General features: G+C 30.6%; 1 protein-coding gene across 2 annotated transcripts; it reads right to left on the bottom strand.

Moving 5' to 3' along the window:
• Positions 1-9,354: 9,354 nt before the first annotated feature.
• On the bottom strand, positions 9,355-14,886 carry LOC125856588 (dnaJ protein ERDJ3A). Of its 2 annotated transcripts, XM_049536175.1 has the most exons (8): positions 14,691-14,874; positions 13,538-13,593; positions 12,013-12,086; positions 11,349-11,639; positions 11,086-11,318; positions 10,661-11,002; positions 10,180-10,533; positions 9,355-10,067 (listed from the first exon to the last, which is right to left on the bottom strand). In XM_049536175.1, the coding sequence occupies exons 1-8, from the start codon at positions 14,778-14,780 to the stop codon at positions 9,789-9,791; spliced, it is 1,719 nt and encodes a 572-aa protein (XP_049392132.1). In that variant the 5' UTR covers positions 14,781-14,874; the 3' UTR covers positions 9,355-9,788. The 2 variants fall into 2 exon arrangements, with proteins under 2 accessions (XP_049392132.1, XP_049392131.1); XM_049536174.1 differs by having other exon boundaries at positions 11,086-11,639; positions 14,691-14,886.
• Between the last annotated feature and the right edge of the window lie 6,669 nt (positions 14,887-21,555).

The following is a 21,555-nucleotide window of genomic DNA, read 5'->3' as shown; positions in this document are numbered from 1 at the left end:
AAACTTCAAAACACAATATGCAGTTGAATTTCAAAAATTTTAAAAACAATCAAAATAAGTGTTTTCATTTTTTCAGTTTAAATTACTCACAAAAAGTCAAAAAATAGCTCTAATTTATATTCCTAATTAAAAACACTAAATTATTTTCAAATATCATTTTTCACTTTGAATCCTTTTTTTTTCCAACGAAACATGATCAACCATCGATTTATATTTGATTGATTACTGAGTAAGTTGGTAAGTTACTTTACACGTTTTTTTTTTTCCTTTCTTCTAAAGCAAGACATACAAATTCAAACAAAATAAAAATAAGTAAATTTTTATCAAATATCATTTTTCAATTTGGATTGATTTATATTTTGCTTTGATTGGTGAGTTGTTTTGCACGTTTATATTTAGCGTTGATTGGCGAGTTGTTTTACACATTTTTCCTTTTGTCCTTTCTGGTAAAGTAAGACATAAAAAATTCAAATAAGGAAAGTTAATTTTTTATCAAATATTATTGTTCACCTTACATCGATTTATATTTAGCTCTAATTGGTGAGTTACTTTAATGTTTTATATTTTTTTTATTTCTCATAAAATAAGACAAATAAATTCAAATAAAAAAAATATTTTATCACATATCATTTTTCATTTTGCATCGATTTATATTTCGCTTTAATCGGTGAATTGCTTTACACGTTTTTCCTTTTCCTTTTATTTAAAAGGTCAAATACCATTTACTCCCTTAGATTCACTCACCAACAAGTCCCTTATTTGACAGCCAACTCCCATTCATCGTTGAAATACAAATTGTTTTTCTTAAATATGTTATTATTTCATTCGTTCTAATATATTTATAGTTCTTAGTCAAATTATATGAATTTTTAATCAATATTTTTTAGATAATTTCTATAATCATATTTATATGACAAAATGATTTATAATTTTTTTATATAATTTCTAAATTTTAATTTTAAAATATTAAATTTATTAAATATCGAATTGTGTCCATGTTGGGGTAACAGAAAAAGTAAATATTTATGACCTCCTCATGATTTAGACTTGTAGGTCAAGGTATTCTCTTCTGTAAAGATTTACACGTGTCTTACATGCGCATCCTCTACGTGTCGTCTTCTAATAGGCTACTACTAGTCAACTAGCAGCCCCCACCCTCACATGGGAAAAAATATTCAAAGATTCTTGCTTGTAGACAAAAAGGCCAACCAAATCAGAATACCACTCATGAATAGGGTTGTTTATTGATCGGACGGATAATTATGCTTAGTGCCGTTGGCCAGACGATATGAAGTCATGATATAAAATAATGAAATGGAGTTAAAATTTTGTTTAAACATGTAATTTGAATTTTTTATATGATATATTTCTCATAATTATAGAAATTTCGTAAGTTGTAAAACTATTAAAATTATCTCAATTTTCTATACAATCATATCGAATAAGTAAAAGTTCATAAAATCACATAATACACTACCACAAAGTTATTCTTAAAAAATACAATATTTATTTATCAAATTTTAATTCAATAAAAAATAAAATTGAACATAAGTTGTAGTGTACTAATCTTTAAAATAATCCTCCCAAATAGTACAAACAATTTTTTCATGTTGAACTTGCATTTCTCGATCATATTACTGAGAAGACGAACTAACATTGTTAATTTTAGCCATTGGTTGTCAATTTGATTGATAAGTAAATTTGTTAAAAAGTAATAAAATTAGGTGAAATATAAATGGTAAAGAAGGAATTGATTTGAAGTAATAATAAATTTTAGATTGACGAGAATAATCATTATATGAGATATAAATAATTTTTAAAAAATAATGATATGAATTATAAAATTTATTTACATATGATTTAAATGGTTAGAATAATAAATTATAAATGTGAGATTGTTTGTACAAAACATATATTTGTGGGTTAATTGTTGTATTTCAAAAAAGTTCCAAATTATGATTTGAAATTTCTAAATCATGATTTTTGAAAAATATGGGGTTTAATCTTATGATATAAAATTATGAGATGAAATCAATGTAAAATTACATATCCAAATACTAATTTCGTCTCACGATTTCATATCATGATATGAAAATGCATGACCAAATAACTACTTAATGATTTGACTTGTTGAATTCGTTTTTTAAATATACTAATTTGTTGATGTCTCTTTAAATTTTTAAATTAATAAACTTCGATACAAAAATGAGCAGGGGTGGGTCCAAATAATTATGTACGAATTTTAAGAATTCAGTGTTTCTTTTAATCACACATATCTTGTACTAATCTGCACCTCTTTCATTTCAATTTATTCGGACTATTTCTTAATTTATTTTTAAAAAAAATGATTCTTTTTAGCAATTTTTTAGTTTTATTTGTCCATTTGTCATGTTCAAATTCTTAAGATTAAAAGATATTTTGTTATATTTGACAATTTAAAATCATGAAAATAATTAAAATTATTTGTAATATTCATTAAATATTTTTAATTAAATAATATATTATAAATTAATTTAAAATACTGTAACAAATTATAAAATTCAAATCTTGCCCCTCATTAAATTTTATTTTCATAATTTTTGTGAGCACTCGTGAATCAATATGGCTGATTCAGTGGCATAATAAAAAATTTCATAAAGGGTGTTCAAATTTTGAATAAGAAATACAATAAAAAAAAATCACTTTAAAGGATTTGAATCTGGGAGCTATGTAAGTTTTGAGCATATTCTTACCGTCACAATACAAGTTTCCATTGGTTTTAAGGGTAATTAAGATTTAACCTCTATATATATATAGTATAATTTTATGACGTCATCGTAGCTCCACCTTTGACGGATGCAAAGTGGAGTTCAATAATTTAGCTAGCATTCGACCACAAATTTTTAAATATTTTTGGCTATTCAATTTTGGGTGAAGTTTCACTGAGTGATTGACCATAGATTTTGGGAGAAATATTTAATTTTTAAAAAAAATATATGATTTATATCTATAAGTTCTAAAAATTATTTAAAATACCCATAAGTTTGTATTATCATTTTATAATGAACACGTTTTGTAAAAAGTCATGACAACGAACAAAATTAATATTAATTTGAAAAAAGAGGAAGAAAACAAAAGAAAAATATCATTGATTTATATACGAAAAACTAAATTGAAAGTGATTTCTTAGAGAGCAAGCATGGATAAAAATTGTATAAAATATGAATATAACAATATAAATTTGTACAATAAACTAGTACTGAAATTTAGTCCAGAACTATAAATAATGGGTGTTTTTATAAAATATAAAAATTTGAGGTAATTTTTAAAATTTTAAAAATTCTCAAATATTAGAATTCTTCCTAAATTTTTAATTTTTTCTAGAACTTGAAAACTTGAGATATTTACCAAATATATTTATCAAGTAATGATCTAATAAATTATATGGCAAAATATTAATTTTCAAATATATTTATGGCCAAACGATACATTAGACTTGTAGCTCAATGTATTCACTTCTCCACCTGTCTTCCATGCAAACTTTTTTTCTCTAAGAATAGTTGTGAAGTGTTAGTATCCACGTGCAATTGTGAATGATATTGCTCTTTTCTTAGTAAAAGTATTTTAGTTTTGAATATGAATATGAGAAAATGATAGAACGAGATTGCTCTTTTCATAGTAAAAATATGTTAGTTTTGAGTTTTAGTATAATTTTTTGTCATTTGATTTATCGATGTCATGATTTGTAATTGTAAGCTTTCACATGACGCTCTAATCATTTTCGAACCCAACAAATATGAATAAGCTGGATTTTCAAATTCTGAAGAATTTTTTAAAATTCTTATGTTTGATTAATTAGAATATTTTTTAGATATATAATTTTTTTTAAATAAAAGTTTACTGAGTAAAAATATAAAAAATAAATTTCACAAATAATATTTTATATTAATTGTGTCCTCCCACCTTCAACATACCTTATCTTTTTCCCACTTTATAACTTCATCTTCCCCACACCACACTCCTACACCTACCCTCATTTTCTATAATATTTAACAAGATCTTATGCAATATTTTTAAAATAATATTTTTTATTTATATATTAAATACAAAAAATAAATTAAATTACTTAGTTGGTTTCTTAAAAAGACATTTTCCTTCGTACGGAATATTCAAGAATCTTGGTTGTTGAGACAAAGGGAAACGAAATCAGAATAATTACTGACGTGACATAATAATAATAATAATAATAATAATAATTTTAACAAAAATCATGCTATAAAACAGCAACAATCTTTCTGAAAGAAGAAACAAAAGAGAAAATAACATGAAATAAAATAAGATTTTTAGTATGTGTGTTTAATTTGACAAATTAAAATGATATTTCAAAATAAGGTGACATGACTTATTTTCGAATAAAAATATTTTGTTAAAACGTCACTTATTTTATAACGATGAAAAATATTTTTTAAAAAGTAGATTTCGATGTCAATCATTACATTTTTTATTTTCTTATTTTGATTTTAGTGGTCAGTACTCTATAATAGCTTATTTCAGCTAGATCTAGACCAATGTATCAAGGCAAATTAATTGAAGCACATTTCACAGTCTTTCATGCCAAAAGGTTCGAAAACTAATGGAATGCATTCACTTTGGAAAATACTATGGGAGGCAAGGATGTCAGTAGGAATGGCAATTGGGGTGGGCCGATGCGGGGTGCAGCGGATTTAAGATTAAGTGGGATGGGATAGATTTAAGGTTATGCGGGGTGAGTGGAATACGAGGTGGATTAAAATGTTTTTTTTTTAAATTAATGTGGAACGGTGTGAGTTGCGTGTATATGTAATTTTATGTGGATTTAAATTAATTTTTTTTTTACATATTACAAGAGTGAACACATTATTTATTCATATAGTTTCTTTAAATCTGTTAAAATATTCAAGATAGTAAATGAAAATAATTCAATAAAAAAACAATTCAATTTCTTACATGTTTCCCAATTGACCTCTAAAAATAAAATTTTAAGTCACCATCTTATTAAATTAATACAACTTAATGAAAGAATGAATTTCTTTTATGAATTTTATTTTAAGTATCAAACTTAACTAGAAAAAGAATATATTAAAAAATTATGCGGGGCAGATTCATGCGGAGCGGGTCTATATGAGGCGGGTTGAAAATGAAAAAAATGTTATGCAAGGCGGAGGCGAATTGAAAATTTTTTCGGGTTGAGCTCAACCCATCCCATCTCCGCCTTACATTGCCCCATTATCATCCCTATGTATCAGATGGTAGGAATGAAGGATATAGAGGATTGAGAGGAGGGGGACCGTGAAGAAGAGGTGTGTTGGACGGAGAAAACGGAAGAAGATATAATCAATATGGAATTTAAGTTTGTTTTTTCTATTTTTATCAAGAAGCTTATTTTTTTTATTTTTAAAAAAATATTTGACCAATCAAATATAAAAAAATTGAAAACGATTTTTTTTTATACCGAATAAACTCTCATTGTTTTCATGTTTTCGAATGAACATTATTTTTGTTNTTTTGCCACATGGCCAATTATAATTCGGCCACGTCATTATTTTTTTTATAATAAAAAATAAAAATTCTGGAAAAAAAATGACGTGGCCAAATTATAATTGGCCACGTGTAAAAAATGGTTTTGCAAAACCACCGTTAAAAAATAATGCATGAATGAGCCTTTTCTTAAACGGTAATGGCATAGATGAGCCAAACTTTTAACGGATGGCATAAATGAGCTTTTGCTGAAAGTTCGATGGCATATTTGAGCCTTTTCCCTTTTTTTTATTTTTTTAAAAAAATTTGACCAATCAAATATAAAAAAAATTGAAAACAATTTTTTTTTTATACCGAATAAACTCTCATTGTTTTCATGTTTTCGAATGAACATTATTTTTGTTAGGTAATTCATTACTTGACAAGTGAATTAATCATTCATGGTCCCACAAACTTTTTTGAAAATAGATTACTAAAAAGGCAATACACATTTATGTTATACTAGAAAGGGGAAGCCCGTACTTTGCACGGGTCCAATTATTATTATCTGAAATTCGTAATGTTTATTGAGGAACTTTCACATTTAGCCACTCAAAAATAGTCTAATTACTCTCCATAGTTATAGTTTCATAATTACAATTCGTAGCTACATGTTATAGGGAAGAGAGAGGCGAGCGAGACTAGGAGAGAGAGGAGAGAGGCAAGCGAGAGAGGGCAGAGAGTGGGAGAGAGGTGAATTGTATATGTATATCAGTTAGATAATTGTATATTATACATATGTATTTGTATATATGGCAAGCGAGATTGGGAGAGGGAGGAGAGAGGCGAGCGAGATTGGGAGAGGGAGGAGAGAGGGAAGCGAGAGAGCTGAATTGTATATGTATATCAGTTAGATAACTGTATATTATACATATGCATTTGTATATATGGCAAACAAGATTGGGAGAGGGAAGAGAGAGGCGAGCGAGATTGGGAGAGGGAGGAGAGAAGTGAGCGAGAGAGCTGAATTGTATATGTATATCAGTTAAATAATTGTATATTATACATATGCATTTGTATATATGGCAAACGAGATTGGGAGAGGTAGGAGAGAGGCGAGCGATATTGGGAGAGGGAGGAGAGAGGTGAGCGAGAGAGGGCAGAGAGTGGGAGAGAGGTGAATTGTATATGTATATCGGTTAGATAATTGTATATTATACATATTTATTTGTATATTATGGCGAATTATACATATACAAACGTGGCTAATTATACAAACTCGAAGTCAGCCCACGTAATTAATGTATAATGTTAGTCGCGAGTGATAATTATAGTAAATTATAGCTATGATGAGTAATTAAGTAGTATAAATTTGCTTAGCCGCGTAATTTTCCCATTATTTGTGGTATTTCACCGGTAGAATTTCAAGAGTTAACTATAATAATATTAAAAATAATTAATAAAAAATAATAAATATAAAATATAAATGAAGCCCATAAAATATTTTCATGACTCCATCTTATGAAGGATCTTAAGAAAGTAAGTTTATAATTGAAATTTTAAAATGGATTTCACATTTTTTCATTGGATGAAGAAGACAATTTTCTTTTTCCATTTTCATTGGATGAAGAAGAGGCAGCATGTAACAGCCTTTTTTAAAAAAGTTTTAATAAAGAGCATATAGCAGTTAACTAAATGAAGAAGAGGCAGCCAAGGGGAATAAGCAGGCAGCACAAGCAGACGTGTTGACGGTCTGCTGCCTGCTATTTCCCTTTATTAGATAGTAATAAAATGTGCATATTAATTGTTTCATTAGCTATACTTTTACAATAGTTGTTAGAGAGTTAGAAAGCAATGGAACTGAAATAATACATTAAATATATTTGAAACAAATAATAATATAACTATAAATTATAATGGAGCCAATTATTAGTAAGTAAACCTAATATTAGTTATTTCTGAAATTTTCTCAATATTAATTGAACCTCACATTCTTGGTTAGGCCCATTAATTGCTCCTCCAACAAATTCTTGGTGAATTTCCAAGTAAATTTTAGGCAGATGAATTGTCTTTTGCCAATTCTTGGAGAACTTCCAAGTGCTGCAAGTTAGTGTCACAATTCTATGGACCAATTTGTGATCTTGAATATTTTAGGTAGATTTTACGTAAATTTCACAGTGTTAAGAGTTGATTATATTCTTTTTTTATTTTATTTTCAAATTTTTAAAAATTCCTTAAATTTGATGAAATTCGGATACATCTCATAACGTCTCGATACATCGCGTTTTGATTTCGGATATATCCCTCAACGTCCTGATACATCGCGTTTTGATTTCGCATACATCACTCAACGTCCCAATTCATCGCATATGTTATGATACATTGCATTAAGTGATGCATCTGAATGATACATTGCATAAAGTGATGTATCTGACCGATACATCGCGTAAAGTGATGTATCCAACTGATACATTGCATACAGTAACGTCCCGATATATCGCGTACGATCGATACATGACATAAAGTGATGTATCCGACCGATATATTGTGTAAAGTAGGAATTTTTGTAATTTTTTCACTAATGGTAGAAAATTTTAGAGAATATAGTCAAATAAATTGTGTATTTAGATAGTTCTTCCATATTTTAATTCATATTTTTCACGTGTATACTCGATTTTCGAACTCTTTCATTATAATTTTTTGATCTTCTACTCAAATTTCAACATTCTAAAATACTCCCTCCGTCCCATTTTATATGTCACCTTTTTACTTTGCACTTGCATTAAGAAATGATGTAATTTTACCCTTCTACCCTTATTTAATTTTTTTGGAACTCAAGTTTTCAATCAATGAATATGAATTAATTTATTTTGATTAATTAATTTAACCAATGAATCTGAATCATTTACTTAGCTTTTCTAAGTTGGTCACATGTATATTTTCAAGGCTAACAACTCACAAGGGTAAAAAAGGAACAATATGGTAATTTATACATTGATTTTATAAAATGACAAGTATTATGGACTAATTATTTATAGAAAGGGATGACATATAAAATGAGATGGAGGGAGTAGTTGTTTTAGTTTTAAATATTCACCTTAGTATAAATTCAGTCTNAATTTTACCCTTCTACCCTTATTTAATTTTTTTGGAACTCAAGTTTTCAATCAATGAATATGAATTAATTTATTTTAATTAATTAATTTAACCAATGAACCTGAATCATTTACTTAGTTTTTCTAAGTTGGTTACATTTATATTTTCAAGGCTAACAACTCACAAGGGTAAAAAAGGAACAATATGGCAATTTATACATTGATTTTATAAAATGACAAGTATTATGGACTAACTATTTATAGAAAGGGATAACATATAAAATGAGACGGAGGGAGTAGTTGTTTTAGTTTTAAATATTCACCTTAGTATAAATTCAGTCTACACAACAGAACCCACATAATGAGTATACATTCATCATATTAGGTTATACTCAATTAAAATGTAGTAAATAATAACTAAAAATTCGCGTTTACTGCCTTCCATCATAGTATATAATGATTTTATTTTTGTGAAAAAAATTAAGCTTTAGTTGTAATATATCAAGATGTTTCGATAATGTTTTGATTAAACAATAATGATTATTAATTAACAGACTTAAAAAATATATGAAATGAACTCTTGACATTATCAAAATAAAAATTACAAATCAAACTAGATAGTAAAAGCAAAACATTCAATTACTACAAGGGTAAACATCTTTACATACAAATGTGTATGCAAAATCATAGTTCTTAAATATGTATTATTTAGGTGGTTGGGTTCAGTTTTTGTTGATTATTTATAAAATTTAAAATCAAACTAAAACTAAACCATGAAATGTCCTTTTTTCTCTCATAGAAATCTTGATCTTAAATCAAGAAAACTTGTCTTAACATGTTTTACTACTCACAAGTCCTAAATAATACAACTATCAAAATATTGATTGATAGTTTATCCATCGACAAAGTAACAAGTCTAACTAGTCTGATTATAAGATTATATTATACATGAAAAATTGCAATAGACTTGAGAAACCAGACTATAGAAACCTTGGCACAGCGTACATGCTATACTGTAAGTTCAGTTCAGTTCAGTCGTATGCTGCTGTTATGTGCATTTCGTTAACCAAAAGAAAACGAACCCTTCTCTGGCAACAGTTAATAAACTTTGTTGCTAAATCAACTTCTTCCAGCTCATGACGAAGGGCTGGTTGTACATGTTTTCCAGATCTCAGTATTTTTCGTTTCCACTGAAGTTGGCTCCTAATTTTTACTTTGCTATAGGTTCTGTCTGGTGTTGGAAAATTGTACGTCCCCACTGAGAACGGAGCTAATGAAACTCTCTGCATCTTCAGAAGTGACTTCTCCCTCAAAAACTGCAAACTTACCCTTCCGCGGCTTGTATGCAAGAAGGACCTTGTCTGATGATTTATATCCTGATTTGTCAAATGCATTCAAGAAAGACTGCTGCCTCGCTGCATCCAAAAGTGCATAGGAAACTGAATCTCTTGAGCCATAGGCTGTATTCTGTCGTCTTGATAATGACTTTTGAGAGACCTAAAGTAGGCAAGATATGAGTCACAAATCAGTTAAAATTGGTTGTATTTCATACCAGAGAAGAGAGCAAATCATAAAGCACCGAACAAAGTCTATACAGTTGATGACTTACCGATAATAGAACTTTTTCTAGCTTATCCCTTGCTTTAGATGACCTGAAGACACCAATCACACAGACAGGAGTTTTCTCCCCACAAATGTCATTGAAATTAGAGCCTGTCAGTACTGGTACTTGCTTAGCCTCTGCTTCACTCTGCTCACTTTTACTCTGAGCTGAAGCTGCCTTCTTACTTTTCTTTTCAAAATTGTCCAGTAAACTACTTAGATCTTGAATTGCCGACTTTAGATCTTTTACAGAGATTCCTGTTCTCAAAATCTGTTTCTCCCCATTGGATAGCCAGCTAACAATGGCAGGAAGAGCATCAACACCCAACCTTCGGACAGCAGGATCAGAAGAATCACGAACCTATTAAACACGACACAGGCTTTAGTAAAAAACTTGCAAAGAACAAATGCAGTCATGTTCAATTCCAAATTCAAGTTGGTATAGTATTTAACTAATCATACGGACAAGTTTAGTCATATATTCTAACCTGTGCATCATAGAAGACAAAACGATTTCGATACAAGCCACTAAGAGCACGCCAAATAACTGGAGTATCTTTCTTTGTTGAGAGAAGCATCACTTTGGGTAAACCTCCTACAGTCTGGGAAACAAAATCAAAGTGGTCCAAATCTACACGCTTTGAGAATCTAGGAAGATGATCATGGCAAAAACTTTTCACCCTCTTCACATCTAAATCATCACTGTACTCCATCAACGCACCATCCCCACTTGATTTTAATGAATACACAAACAATCTTGGCACATTGCGAGGATATATGCCAAGACCCTTGCAAAAAGATGCATCAGTTTCACAGTTTATTCTCCCCACCTATCACAGTAAGAGCACATCAGTGGAATTACAGTAATGACTAGAGTCTAGAAGTATTATGATATAAGTAAAAGGATGCATACCTTCATTGCCCCATCCAGTGAGCTTGCAACTTCTCTGATGACAGATTCATAATATTGGATATCTCTTGATGTAGATGTATGAGAGAGTAATAGCCAAGTCATTCCTTTATCAGATATTTCTTTCTTATACATCTGCGAGTTTACGGAAGGGATGCTCTTGCCAGAGTTCTTGGTTCTAGACTGAGACCTGCCTGAACCACCAAAGCCACTAAATCCCCCAAATTTACTCCCACCTCCCATACCACCCCCAAACTGACTCCCACTTCCCATACCACCCCCAAACATGTTGGAGAATATATCATCTAAACCAAAGCCAGAAGAGCTTTGACTGCCAGGACCGCCAAAGGAAAATGAAAATGATTTTGCACCTCCTTGTCCACCACCCATACCACCTGGCCCGAAGTTGAACCCACTTTGTCCTGGTCCACCACTTGTAAAGTATGTATATCCACCATGATCTCCAGCGCCTCCAGCATCAAATCCAGGAGCTCCCTTCTCATCTCCATATAGGTCATAGTTTTTCCTCTTATCTTCATTGGACAGAATTTCATAAGCTGAAATTTGATAGACAAATGATACAGATAGTTAATAATATTGATCATCAAGCAAGCAAACACCCAGAGAAAGAAAATGCATGCTGTAACTAGTTGCACACATCAAGATAACTCAGATTGTATGGGTTTTAACCTTTAATCACCACCCATCTTTGGATCTTAGATAAAATCAAACCTACCTAGCACCTTGAAGAAAGATAAGAAAAACAACACCATCTTTGGATCTCAGATTCTAGTGATAACTTTAGCAAGAATTTTAAAGAAAATAGCAAAAGCGGTTCTTTTAATTTCCTCAACTACAATTTCTTTCTTTCCTCTTTTTGATAATTGGCAGAGTGCTGAAAAGGAAGATAGAAATCAGAAGCTGTTATACCGTTATTAATCTCAGCAAATTTCTCCTGTGCACCCTTACTTTTGTTCTTGTCTGGATGATATTGGAGTGAGAGCCTGAAAAGGAAGAGGGATAAAGGAGAAGATTAAAAGGACAGAACATTAATTGCCGGAAAACTAATGCAGAGAAGTTCAACAATTGAAAAAAATCAGCAATTAAATACAATCAATTTTTAAAAAAAAAACAGCTTCAGACAAAGTTTCACCTTGAAACCCATAGAATCTAATCGACCATGAGCATATTTGCAACTCTCATATTGCAGGATCCGAATTTAAGGAAAATACCAGTAACCTACTGCATGCTGATAGTAAAGAGGCTATGGAAAAAATTGTCAATATGTTCCTTTACCTTCAAATTTATAGTCTTACTTCCAACTACTTATCCTGTCCCATTCCAAGACAATGACAAGAATAAGTAGTTAAGACCAATTGGATCAGATTGATCAATACTAAGGTCATTTGTTCTCGGGCAAAACAAGCTATGTTCAAGTTCAACCAACGTTGTTAAGGGCTTGTTTGAGGTAGGCTTAAGCCCCGAAGCTACGTAAAGTTCAGTTTGGCATTTCTCCTCCGGCACCAAGGAACTATGGATGTGCCTTATTTGTATAGTCTCAGCTTTTAAGAGGGAAGCATTAACAAATAAATGTAGTTGGCAAAGTGATTTATTAATCATTAGCAGAAAGTTTTGGATGAATTATTGAGTGATAAACTGATAATGAATAATAAATTGAAAATTTACCATTAAAACTAGTTAATGAGAACTTAAAACTACTTCTTTACATCTAAACAAAAAATTGAAATGGTTGATAAATTAGAAATAACATGATTTTTCACTCTACATACTTTGTTTAGCTATAGTAATAATATCTTTATCAAATTTATATATGTCTTTATATTGTTTACTTATATAAAGTATCCACATTTTTTGTTTTTCCATTCATTCTAATTGTGCTTGCACTTAAAAGCCTAGCATTTGTCCATACTTTTTGTCTCTGATATTTCAATCATAGTTCTTAGCTTATTGATGAAAACATCCAGTTATTGCAGGCCTAAGATTCTGTATCCTTAGGAAAACTGTAATTTTAAAGTTATGAAGAGTCCTGCTTTACTATCATCACTAAGAGCCCAGAAATTTACATATACTCTGCACTCTCTTGGTGTGTCACTTGTAGGGGTTTCATCCCAGAAGCATGTAAAACATGAATAGAATTGAAGGCCAAACTACAAGTACTCTAAGACACGTGAGAGTTTGAAGCACAAATAGAAGTACTTGGAAAATACTCATCACCACTACAAATCCTCAAGTTAAGGTAATTCCTACCAACAAAGAGACATCAATCATGGCAGAACCTCCAGTAAAACATGTAGGTAGGATAACAGTTGATATAGTTATGCCAAATTTTGGCTAAGAGAAACTTGACTACTGGATGGTAAGCATGAATCAACAAAAGCACAAGCATTGAGATTTAAAGAAAAAATGATAATGGAAAAAAGATGAGCGAACATACTTGTGAAAAGCTTTCTGGATTTCACGCTGACTTGCGCTTTTATCAACTCCAAGCACCTGGAATAATTCAAAATCATTGTTAACCATGGAAGATGAGGTAATCACTCTGCATGGACACTCAGTATATATAGCTATTCTAGCATTATGAACCGTCACATAGTTAAATCTTTAGGCTTAACAATGCCGAATATTTCAGGTTTATTTTCTTAAAACTAACAAACACGAGAGGATCAGAACTTTTTCATTTAGTCTCCATTTTGAAGAATATAAACAAAGTGATCAATTTGAGATTTCAGTACTTGCCACACCTAACTTCAAACGGTATTTTTGTGGTTCCTCTTTACAGTGTTTGTCTTTGTGCCACAAAGATGTGTGTATATATCAGCCGTAACAGATGAAAAATCTGGGCTAACAATGAAACCAATGCATCATGACTATTTTATTTTTTCAGAATCCATCATACGCATATCAGCATACTGGGAGTTTCTCCTTTTACATTCTCATTAAACTTTTACATATCATTTAAATATGAAAATTACATAAAACAGATATTATTCCACAGTCAAATCAATAATACATTTGCTTCCCTTTTTCTTTTTTTTTGAGGATATCGTCTGCTTCCCTTCTTTCCAAGGGACAATCCTTCATTTACTCCTAGTTTCAAAACACAATTTCTCAATTACAACATTATCCTAATATACAAAAACTGGTTAAATTGAGCAATTCCAATAAACCCCAAACAAAACCAACGGACAAATAAAAACAAAAAAATCAAAAACATCACGAAAACTCAATCACCAAAGGGGTACCCTTGGCATAGCTAGTAAAGTTGCTGTCATGGGTTCAAAAGTCGTGGAAACAGCCTCTTCCATAAATACAGGACAAGGCTGTGTATAATAGACCCATGTACAAAGCCCGAAGCTTTAATGCACCGGGCTACCCATGAAAACTCAATCACCAAAATCAGTTCAAAATCTAACAGTGTGAAAATTTAAATCAATTAGCCCTCAAGATGCTCAATCAATGTAGTTAAAATCCTCTATATCCATTTCAAATTCCACTATATTCGGGCCTAATTCGTGCCAATATGAAAAATTCATATATCATACATAAATTCAAACGGGAAAAAACAATAAATAGAAAATCATACATACCTTATAAGGATCAACGGTTTTAGATTGTACGTTGAGAACAAAGAGTGATGCACATAGAACAATGGCTATCGAAATTTGTCGGGTTTTCATATTCGGGTCGATTATTCGGATCCAAATACAATTTGTCGGGTCGATTGTTCTTCAGAAATCGTAGTAGTGAATTTGAGAGACATACATGATGAAGAAAAAGAAGAAGAAGTTGGTCTTAATAGATTTTGCGGGGGTTGGGGAATGTTCCAGATCATTCGGCTGTTTTTTATGACGTGGCATTTGTGACAGCGCTACACGATTTTTGGCCAATCAGATTTTAGATTTCTCCATTATGTTGTAATAAATATTTATTTATTTTGATTTTAGTTTGCTTCCCAAATTTTCCATGTGACAGAAACAATTTGGAGAGTTAATTAAAAAAAGGGGAAATTATTTCATTAAGTAAATATATACTAGTTAATTATCTAATATAGCTACAATTTGTATTAATTATAATTTGGAACTTATTTCTAGCTATAATTACATTCTTTCTCTCCTCTCTCCTCTCTCCTCTCTCCTCTCTTCTTCTTCCTCTCTCTCGCCTCTCTCCCCTCTCTCTGGAATTTCGCTCGCCACTCTCCTCCCTTTTCAGTCATCTATCCCTCGCCTCTCTCCTCTCCCTGCCTATTCTCTCTCTCACTACTCTTTTGTCAATCTCTCTCTCACTTTATACAAACACAAATGTATAATTTGTATTTGTATGAAGCGAGAGAGACGTGATATACAAATACGAATACATATCTCTCCGCCCTATACACTTATAATTATACAAATACAATATTTCCCTACTCAGTTCTCTTTTGCCTCTCTCTCGCGCTTTATGCAAACACAAATTATACAAATACATGTATATTTTGTGTTTGTATAAAGCGAGAGAGAGATTGGATATACAAATTCAAATGTTTTAACTCAATTCAATTGTATACGAAATACAAATTCAAATTTTTTAACTCGATTCAATTGATACAAATTCAAATTATATGCAAATATACAAATACAATAATTGATACATATACATAGTATTTACATATATACAATTATGTAACCGATATACATATACAATTCACCTCTCTCCCAGTACTCTCTGCCCTCTCTCGCTCGCCTCTCTCCTCCCTCTCNAACACAAATTATACAAATACATGTATATTTTGTGTTTGTATAAAGCGAGAGAGATTGGATATACAAATTCAAATGTTTTAGCTTAATTCAATTGTATACGAAATACAAATTCAAATTTTTTAACTCAATTCAATTGATACAAATTCAAATTATATGCAAATATACAAATACAATAATTGATACATATACATAGTATTTACATATATACAATTATATAACCGATATACATATACAATTCACCTCTCTCCCAGTACTCTCTGCCCTCTCTCGCTCGCCTCTCTCCTCTCTCTCCCAATCTGCTCGCCACTCTCCTCCAATTTGTATGTAGATATACAAATACAATAATTGATACATATACATAGTAGTTACATATATACAATTATCTAACCCATATACTTATACAATTCACCTATCTCCCACTCTCTGCCCTCTCTCACTCGCCTCTCTCTTCCCTCTCCCAATCTCGCTCGCCACTCTCCTCCATATAACATGTAGCTACGAATCATAATCAGCAAACTATAACTATAAAGCGTAATTAAGCTAATTTTGAGTGGCTATACGTGAATTTTGCCCTAAAAAATTATATGTTTTTAAAGATATTTGAAGTTGTTAATTATTTTTTATTCATAATATTTTTTATGTCATTTCAAATAATATATATTACTCCCTTTATTTCAATTTATGTGGCACATATGAAATTTGGAGAGCCAACTAAATTTTTATATGAATTTTAAATTTTAATTATTGTGTTTTATAGTACTTTTTTACATAATTTTTAAATATATAATCGAGTATTTTTAAATTATTAATCATTATAATTTATAGAACTTTTAACTTAATTTTCTAACCTATAACATATTAAAAAGTAAGATGAATAAATCAAAATGATGAGAGTGCTAAAGTGGGACTCACACTCTTGGTTACAAGCTCATAGCTCAAATACACACGTTATGCATGAAGTTGTGTGCTTATAGCATCTTATTCTATATAGAATACGATATTATTTAAGCTTGGATAAAAAAAATTCATTTTATTAGATATCAAGTATTTAGTGAAATAAAAATATTAAAATATAATTATTAAAATTTTCAATCAATTTCTTTTTACGTAGAGATGATAATTTTTTTTAAAGAAAATGATAAGCATCTTTGTTGAAAGGTGTTATTCGTGCCTCTAATTAAATTTAAATTTAAAAAAGGAGTATAAACAATTTTTTGAGATACACTTATAAATAAAATTAGACAGATATATTTGTGTTAAACATGGTCCAACACTGTACTTTATACGTTTGAGCTCATGTTAAGAAAACAAAATTTAAGTATAATAATTTTAAAGGGAAAATTACATAAATGGACCATAAAATTCAAAATAATTACAAGTTCATACTCAAACTCAAATTGTTAGATCTAAAATTACATAAATGGCTAGCCAGATCTATAATTGTTATGTAGACAGACTCCTAAAAAATGTGATCCAAGTATGCAACAAATGATTACTAAGCAATGTGTATGTTTTGATTCATGTTACAATATTGAAAGACTACGTCAATCTTTTTTCAAAGCCTGTTTTCTATATTATATATTTTAATTGGGTTTATTCAACGCGCACTCTAAAATGAGTTCTATTATTTAATTTAGTGGAGGAGATCGCTATTGTGATTACATGAATCTCTTTTTCCTCACTTCCATCACTTTTTTTTGGTATCTAGGAACGAAAAGACTTTGCAAATAAACATAAAGACACACAATAAAATGAGATCTATATGTGCTAGTGTTAAGGTTGAAGTTTAATAGAGTGATTTTTCTAAAAGAATTAACGTATGAATGAAGAGAAATTTTGAATAGATTGTTGAAAATGTATTAAAATCAATTATGATTACATGTCAAAGTGTTGCAAAAATCACAAATTACAAAATCATGATAAACAACAATGCTATGCGATCAATCCAAAATTATATCCAAAGAATGAAGAGGAATACTGTTTTATTAGGAAAATATTTTTGGACTGGTTTAAGAGTCGCCACTTAATTTTTAAGAAAAATCAAGAAAACTTATTTTTTCAAAAGATTAAAACAGTAAATCTAATGAAAATATTTAAAGAGGATTCGAGGTTCATATTAGCATTTCGGGAAGGGTTTGAAAGCACCCGAAATGCCCGCTAACACGCGGTTATCCAACAATTAATTATTTGGCTAAAATAATTTTAACTTAATTTGAGTAAAACAGTTGAACTATTTTATAGTTGAGACAGTTATAAAAGGGAAAAAAGGGAAATATTGACCTACGATCTAAGTGAGATGCTTCTCAAAATTTATGCTTTTAAAATTTTTGAAAGATGATCGATTTAGTTAAATTGTTAAAACGAAATGAGCGTCTTTCGGGGATTTGAACTCTTCGACCCTAAGATTAACGACAAATATTAGTAAGCAAAACAAACACAGTAAAGTAAAGAGGGAAAGAGAGTTGGACCCAAATCTGGTTTCTGTCCGCCTGGACCAGTATTTGGGCCCATTTTTGTTTTGGCCCTTCGGCCCATTTGAGTTACACCTGTCCTAGACTAACGCAAAGTAATCATTCTTTCTTGTGGGCCTTAGGCCCAATTTTCCACCTGCCATAAAACTAGCAAAGTAATAGCAAAATTTAATAACAAGGGCTTAAGCCCAAAATAACAAAATACAAAAAATGAAATGTGGGCCTTTGACCCAAACTTTCCAAATTATTGATCTGTTGCTTCTTTCAACCTCGAGACCTGTTCGTCGATTTTTATAACTAGCAGACTCGGAAGAGGGGAATTTGAGCCTTTATGGCTCTCCGAAATGCAAAGGAAAGGATAAGCTCATAGTGAACTTGGACGAATTTCACATGCAATACACAAACAAATAAAATGTAAGTAACAATTCAATGATTTAATATGAGAAAATAATAAATAAATAAGTAAAATAAATGCTACCGCCTGGATATCATCAGAGGTACTAAACAAATTTTATTAGTAATTAGGTACGACAAGAACCAAGTAAGGTAGGCATGAGAAGNATGTCAAAGTGTTGCAAAAATCACAAATTACAAAATCATGATAAACAACAATGCTCTGCGATCAATCCAAAATTATATCCAAAGAATGAAGAGGAATACCAAAACAAAAAACTTCAAAAAAAATCAACTTGTGAAAAATATAACAGATGAATAAAATGAGGGAGAACAAACACAAAAAGGGAAACAAAGTGAGCAAAACACATTAGAAAAATAGAAGCACATAAAAGGAGTCGGAAGACGTAAATTGTATGAAAAATGTAGACAAGAACAAAAGTGGAACCTATGAAACAAGACTCAAGGAACACAAAGGGTGGGTATCCTGAACAAGAGTTTGATGCACTGACAATGAAGGGGACAAAAAATAATACATAGGTATTCTCGTCCACTTTCTTAAGGTCTTAGCAAGACGAACGGTGAAATTCATAGGTATATGTTATTTTACACGACCTAGATTTTAGTTAATTATCTTAACTATTCACCTAAGAGAAATAAATTGCCTAACATGTTTCAACAAAGAAGTAAGAGCAATAAGTAAACAACACACCATTTTTACGTGAAAATCCCGGGGTCACAAAGGTGTAAAAATCTTGACTTGTACCTATACATTATTTACTCCCAACTGCACTAAATCGCAATGAGTCCTTCAACAAAATATTACAAACCTATGTAACTTAAGGAATTATAATTATAATTCATAAATGTCACAATCAACTAGATTGTCAAACATACTTTAGGTTATGAATTCAGATTACAACTCTTATAATCCTAAGAGCTAACTCTCTAATTCCTAAATTTCAAGTTATGAATTTAGATTAAAACTCTTACAATCCTCGGAAGTAACTCTAATTCCTAAATTTTAACACAAACCTTCCAAGGTACGTATTCTCAAGTCTTCGAGTTATACAACTTAAAGAGAACACTCATAATTCTGTCTATAACTCACTGAACTGAGATAACATCAACATTACAACTCAATGAAAAACTCTTAATACATAAGCTCTGTAATAGGACCTGGTCTCTCAATGTGTTCCTTCAGTTTGCTAGTAGCACTTATGAAGTCAATTTTTCAATTGGTTTTGCTTTGTAAGTGCACACGTATTATGAACAACTTCACTTTATTTAAGCAAGAGTTGTTCTTCACTTCAAACTCCATCTTAACTCAAACTCTCTAAGTACTTTGAGTACTACTTCAAGTGAGACTCCTTCAATTCAAACCTCTTGTCGCTTTAGACTCTTTCTTCAAATCAAATTCCTTGATTCTTTTGTGTTGTAGTTAAACTTCAATTCTTCAATTCAACACATTTTTTTTTGAATTTATCAAAAATTAGCATTATCTGTTTCTTGATTTCTGCATACTTGTCTTTATTTATTTTATAATCTTGCTACGAATTCAGCTCCCTGTGACATTGTATTATTGAACTAGTTTCACTTACATGTTCATATTACTATGTCAATAATCAAAATTGCATAGAATCCAACAATATCCTCTCCTACTTCCGTTCAAGAATGGGCATCTTTTGAAGCGTTTCTTTAAGTCTCTGGTGCTCCTACTTTATTTGCTGGCAATTCAAATATTGCAATAAACTTAATAATATTTCGCTTTGTTTACCCTATCAATAATGTTGTCTCAAATCACGATACATCTAAAATGTATAAAATATCTAGAATTGTGAGTCTCAATTATAATGATTTTGATTAGTTCATTAACACGTGGAACACACATGCCCCTTAGGACACTTTCACCATCAATCATTGCCTCCTTGGCCTTTTCTTGCAAAACCTTTTCATAAATCTTGCTTAACTTAAATATCCTCAAATTATCTATCCTTAATCTAATTCATAAATAAAAATCTAACTTGCACACGAGCCAATAGCCCATAGGATCCTGGCAACTCAAGCTTCGTAAGACTGTTAGCTAGAGTATAAACCTCTCTAGCTAATAGATACTTTGCAACTTCTAAACAAGCTAGGGTATCCATGCTTTTAAACTTACATCAGTAATCAAATTGATCTTATTTTGAATGATATAAGATAGTCACATTATATTCTTTCAATAACTCCACCCACCTCTGTTATCTCAAATTAAGATCCCTCTAAGTAAACACATATTGTAGGTTGCAGTGATTAGTGAATACTTTACTGCAAACACTATAAAAATAGTGCCTTTAAATTTTTAGATAAAATATTATAACTGTAAGCTCAAGGTTATGTGTAGAATAATTCTTTTCATGCACTTTCAACTATATTAAATGCATACACAATGAATTGTTCATTTTGCATCAAAACAACACCCAAATATTAATGTAAAGTGTCGCAATAAACAACATCTTTACCTTTCACGGGCAAAGAAAAGAAGAGCGGAGGTATGATCCTTAACAACACTGATATTGCAATGTATGATCCACTTGAGGTCTTTGACATTTCCGTTGCTTTGAAATGATCATATCACTTATACCTTCCTCTTAAACCTTTCCATAATTCAAGTGGATCTTTCATGGTAAATTATTCAACCTTCTGTCTTTCATCCAGATGATAAAGAAAAATCATAGCATTTGCTTTATCTTGACTTGACGCTTCATTCTTATTTACTATTTTTATATTTTATCCTCTCATTTTATAACATTAACCTAAAATTAATTTTACAATTGTAATTCTTTTATTCATATTTAAACTCCACCACCACT

This window comes from Solanum stenotomum, chromosome 2 (assembly GCF_019186545.1).
Source record: "Solanum stenotomum isolate F172 chromosome 2, ASM1918654v1, whole genome shotgun sequence".
In the NCBI taxonomy this organism is placed as follows: domain Eukaryota; kingdom Viridiplantae; phylum Streptophyta; class Magnoliopsida; order Solanales; family Solanaceae; genus Solanum; species Solanum stenotomum.
The sequence above is the reverse complement of the archived record's forward strand: the minus strand, read 5'-3'. Positions and strand labels throughout refer to the sequence as shown.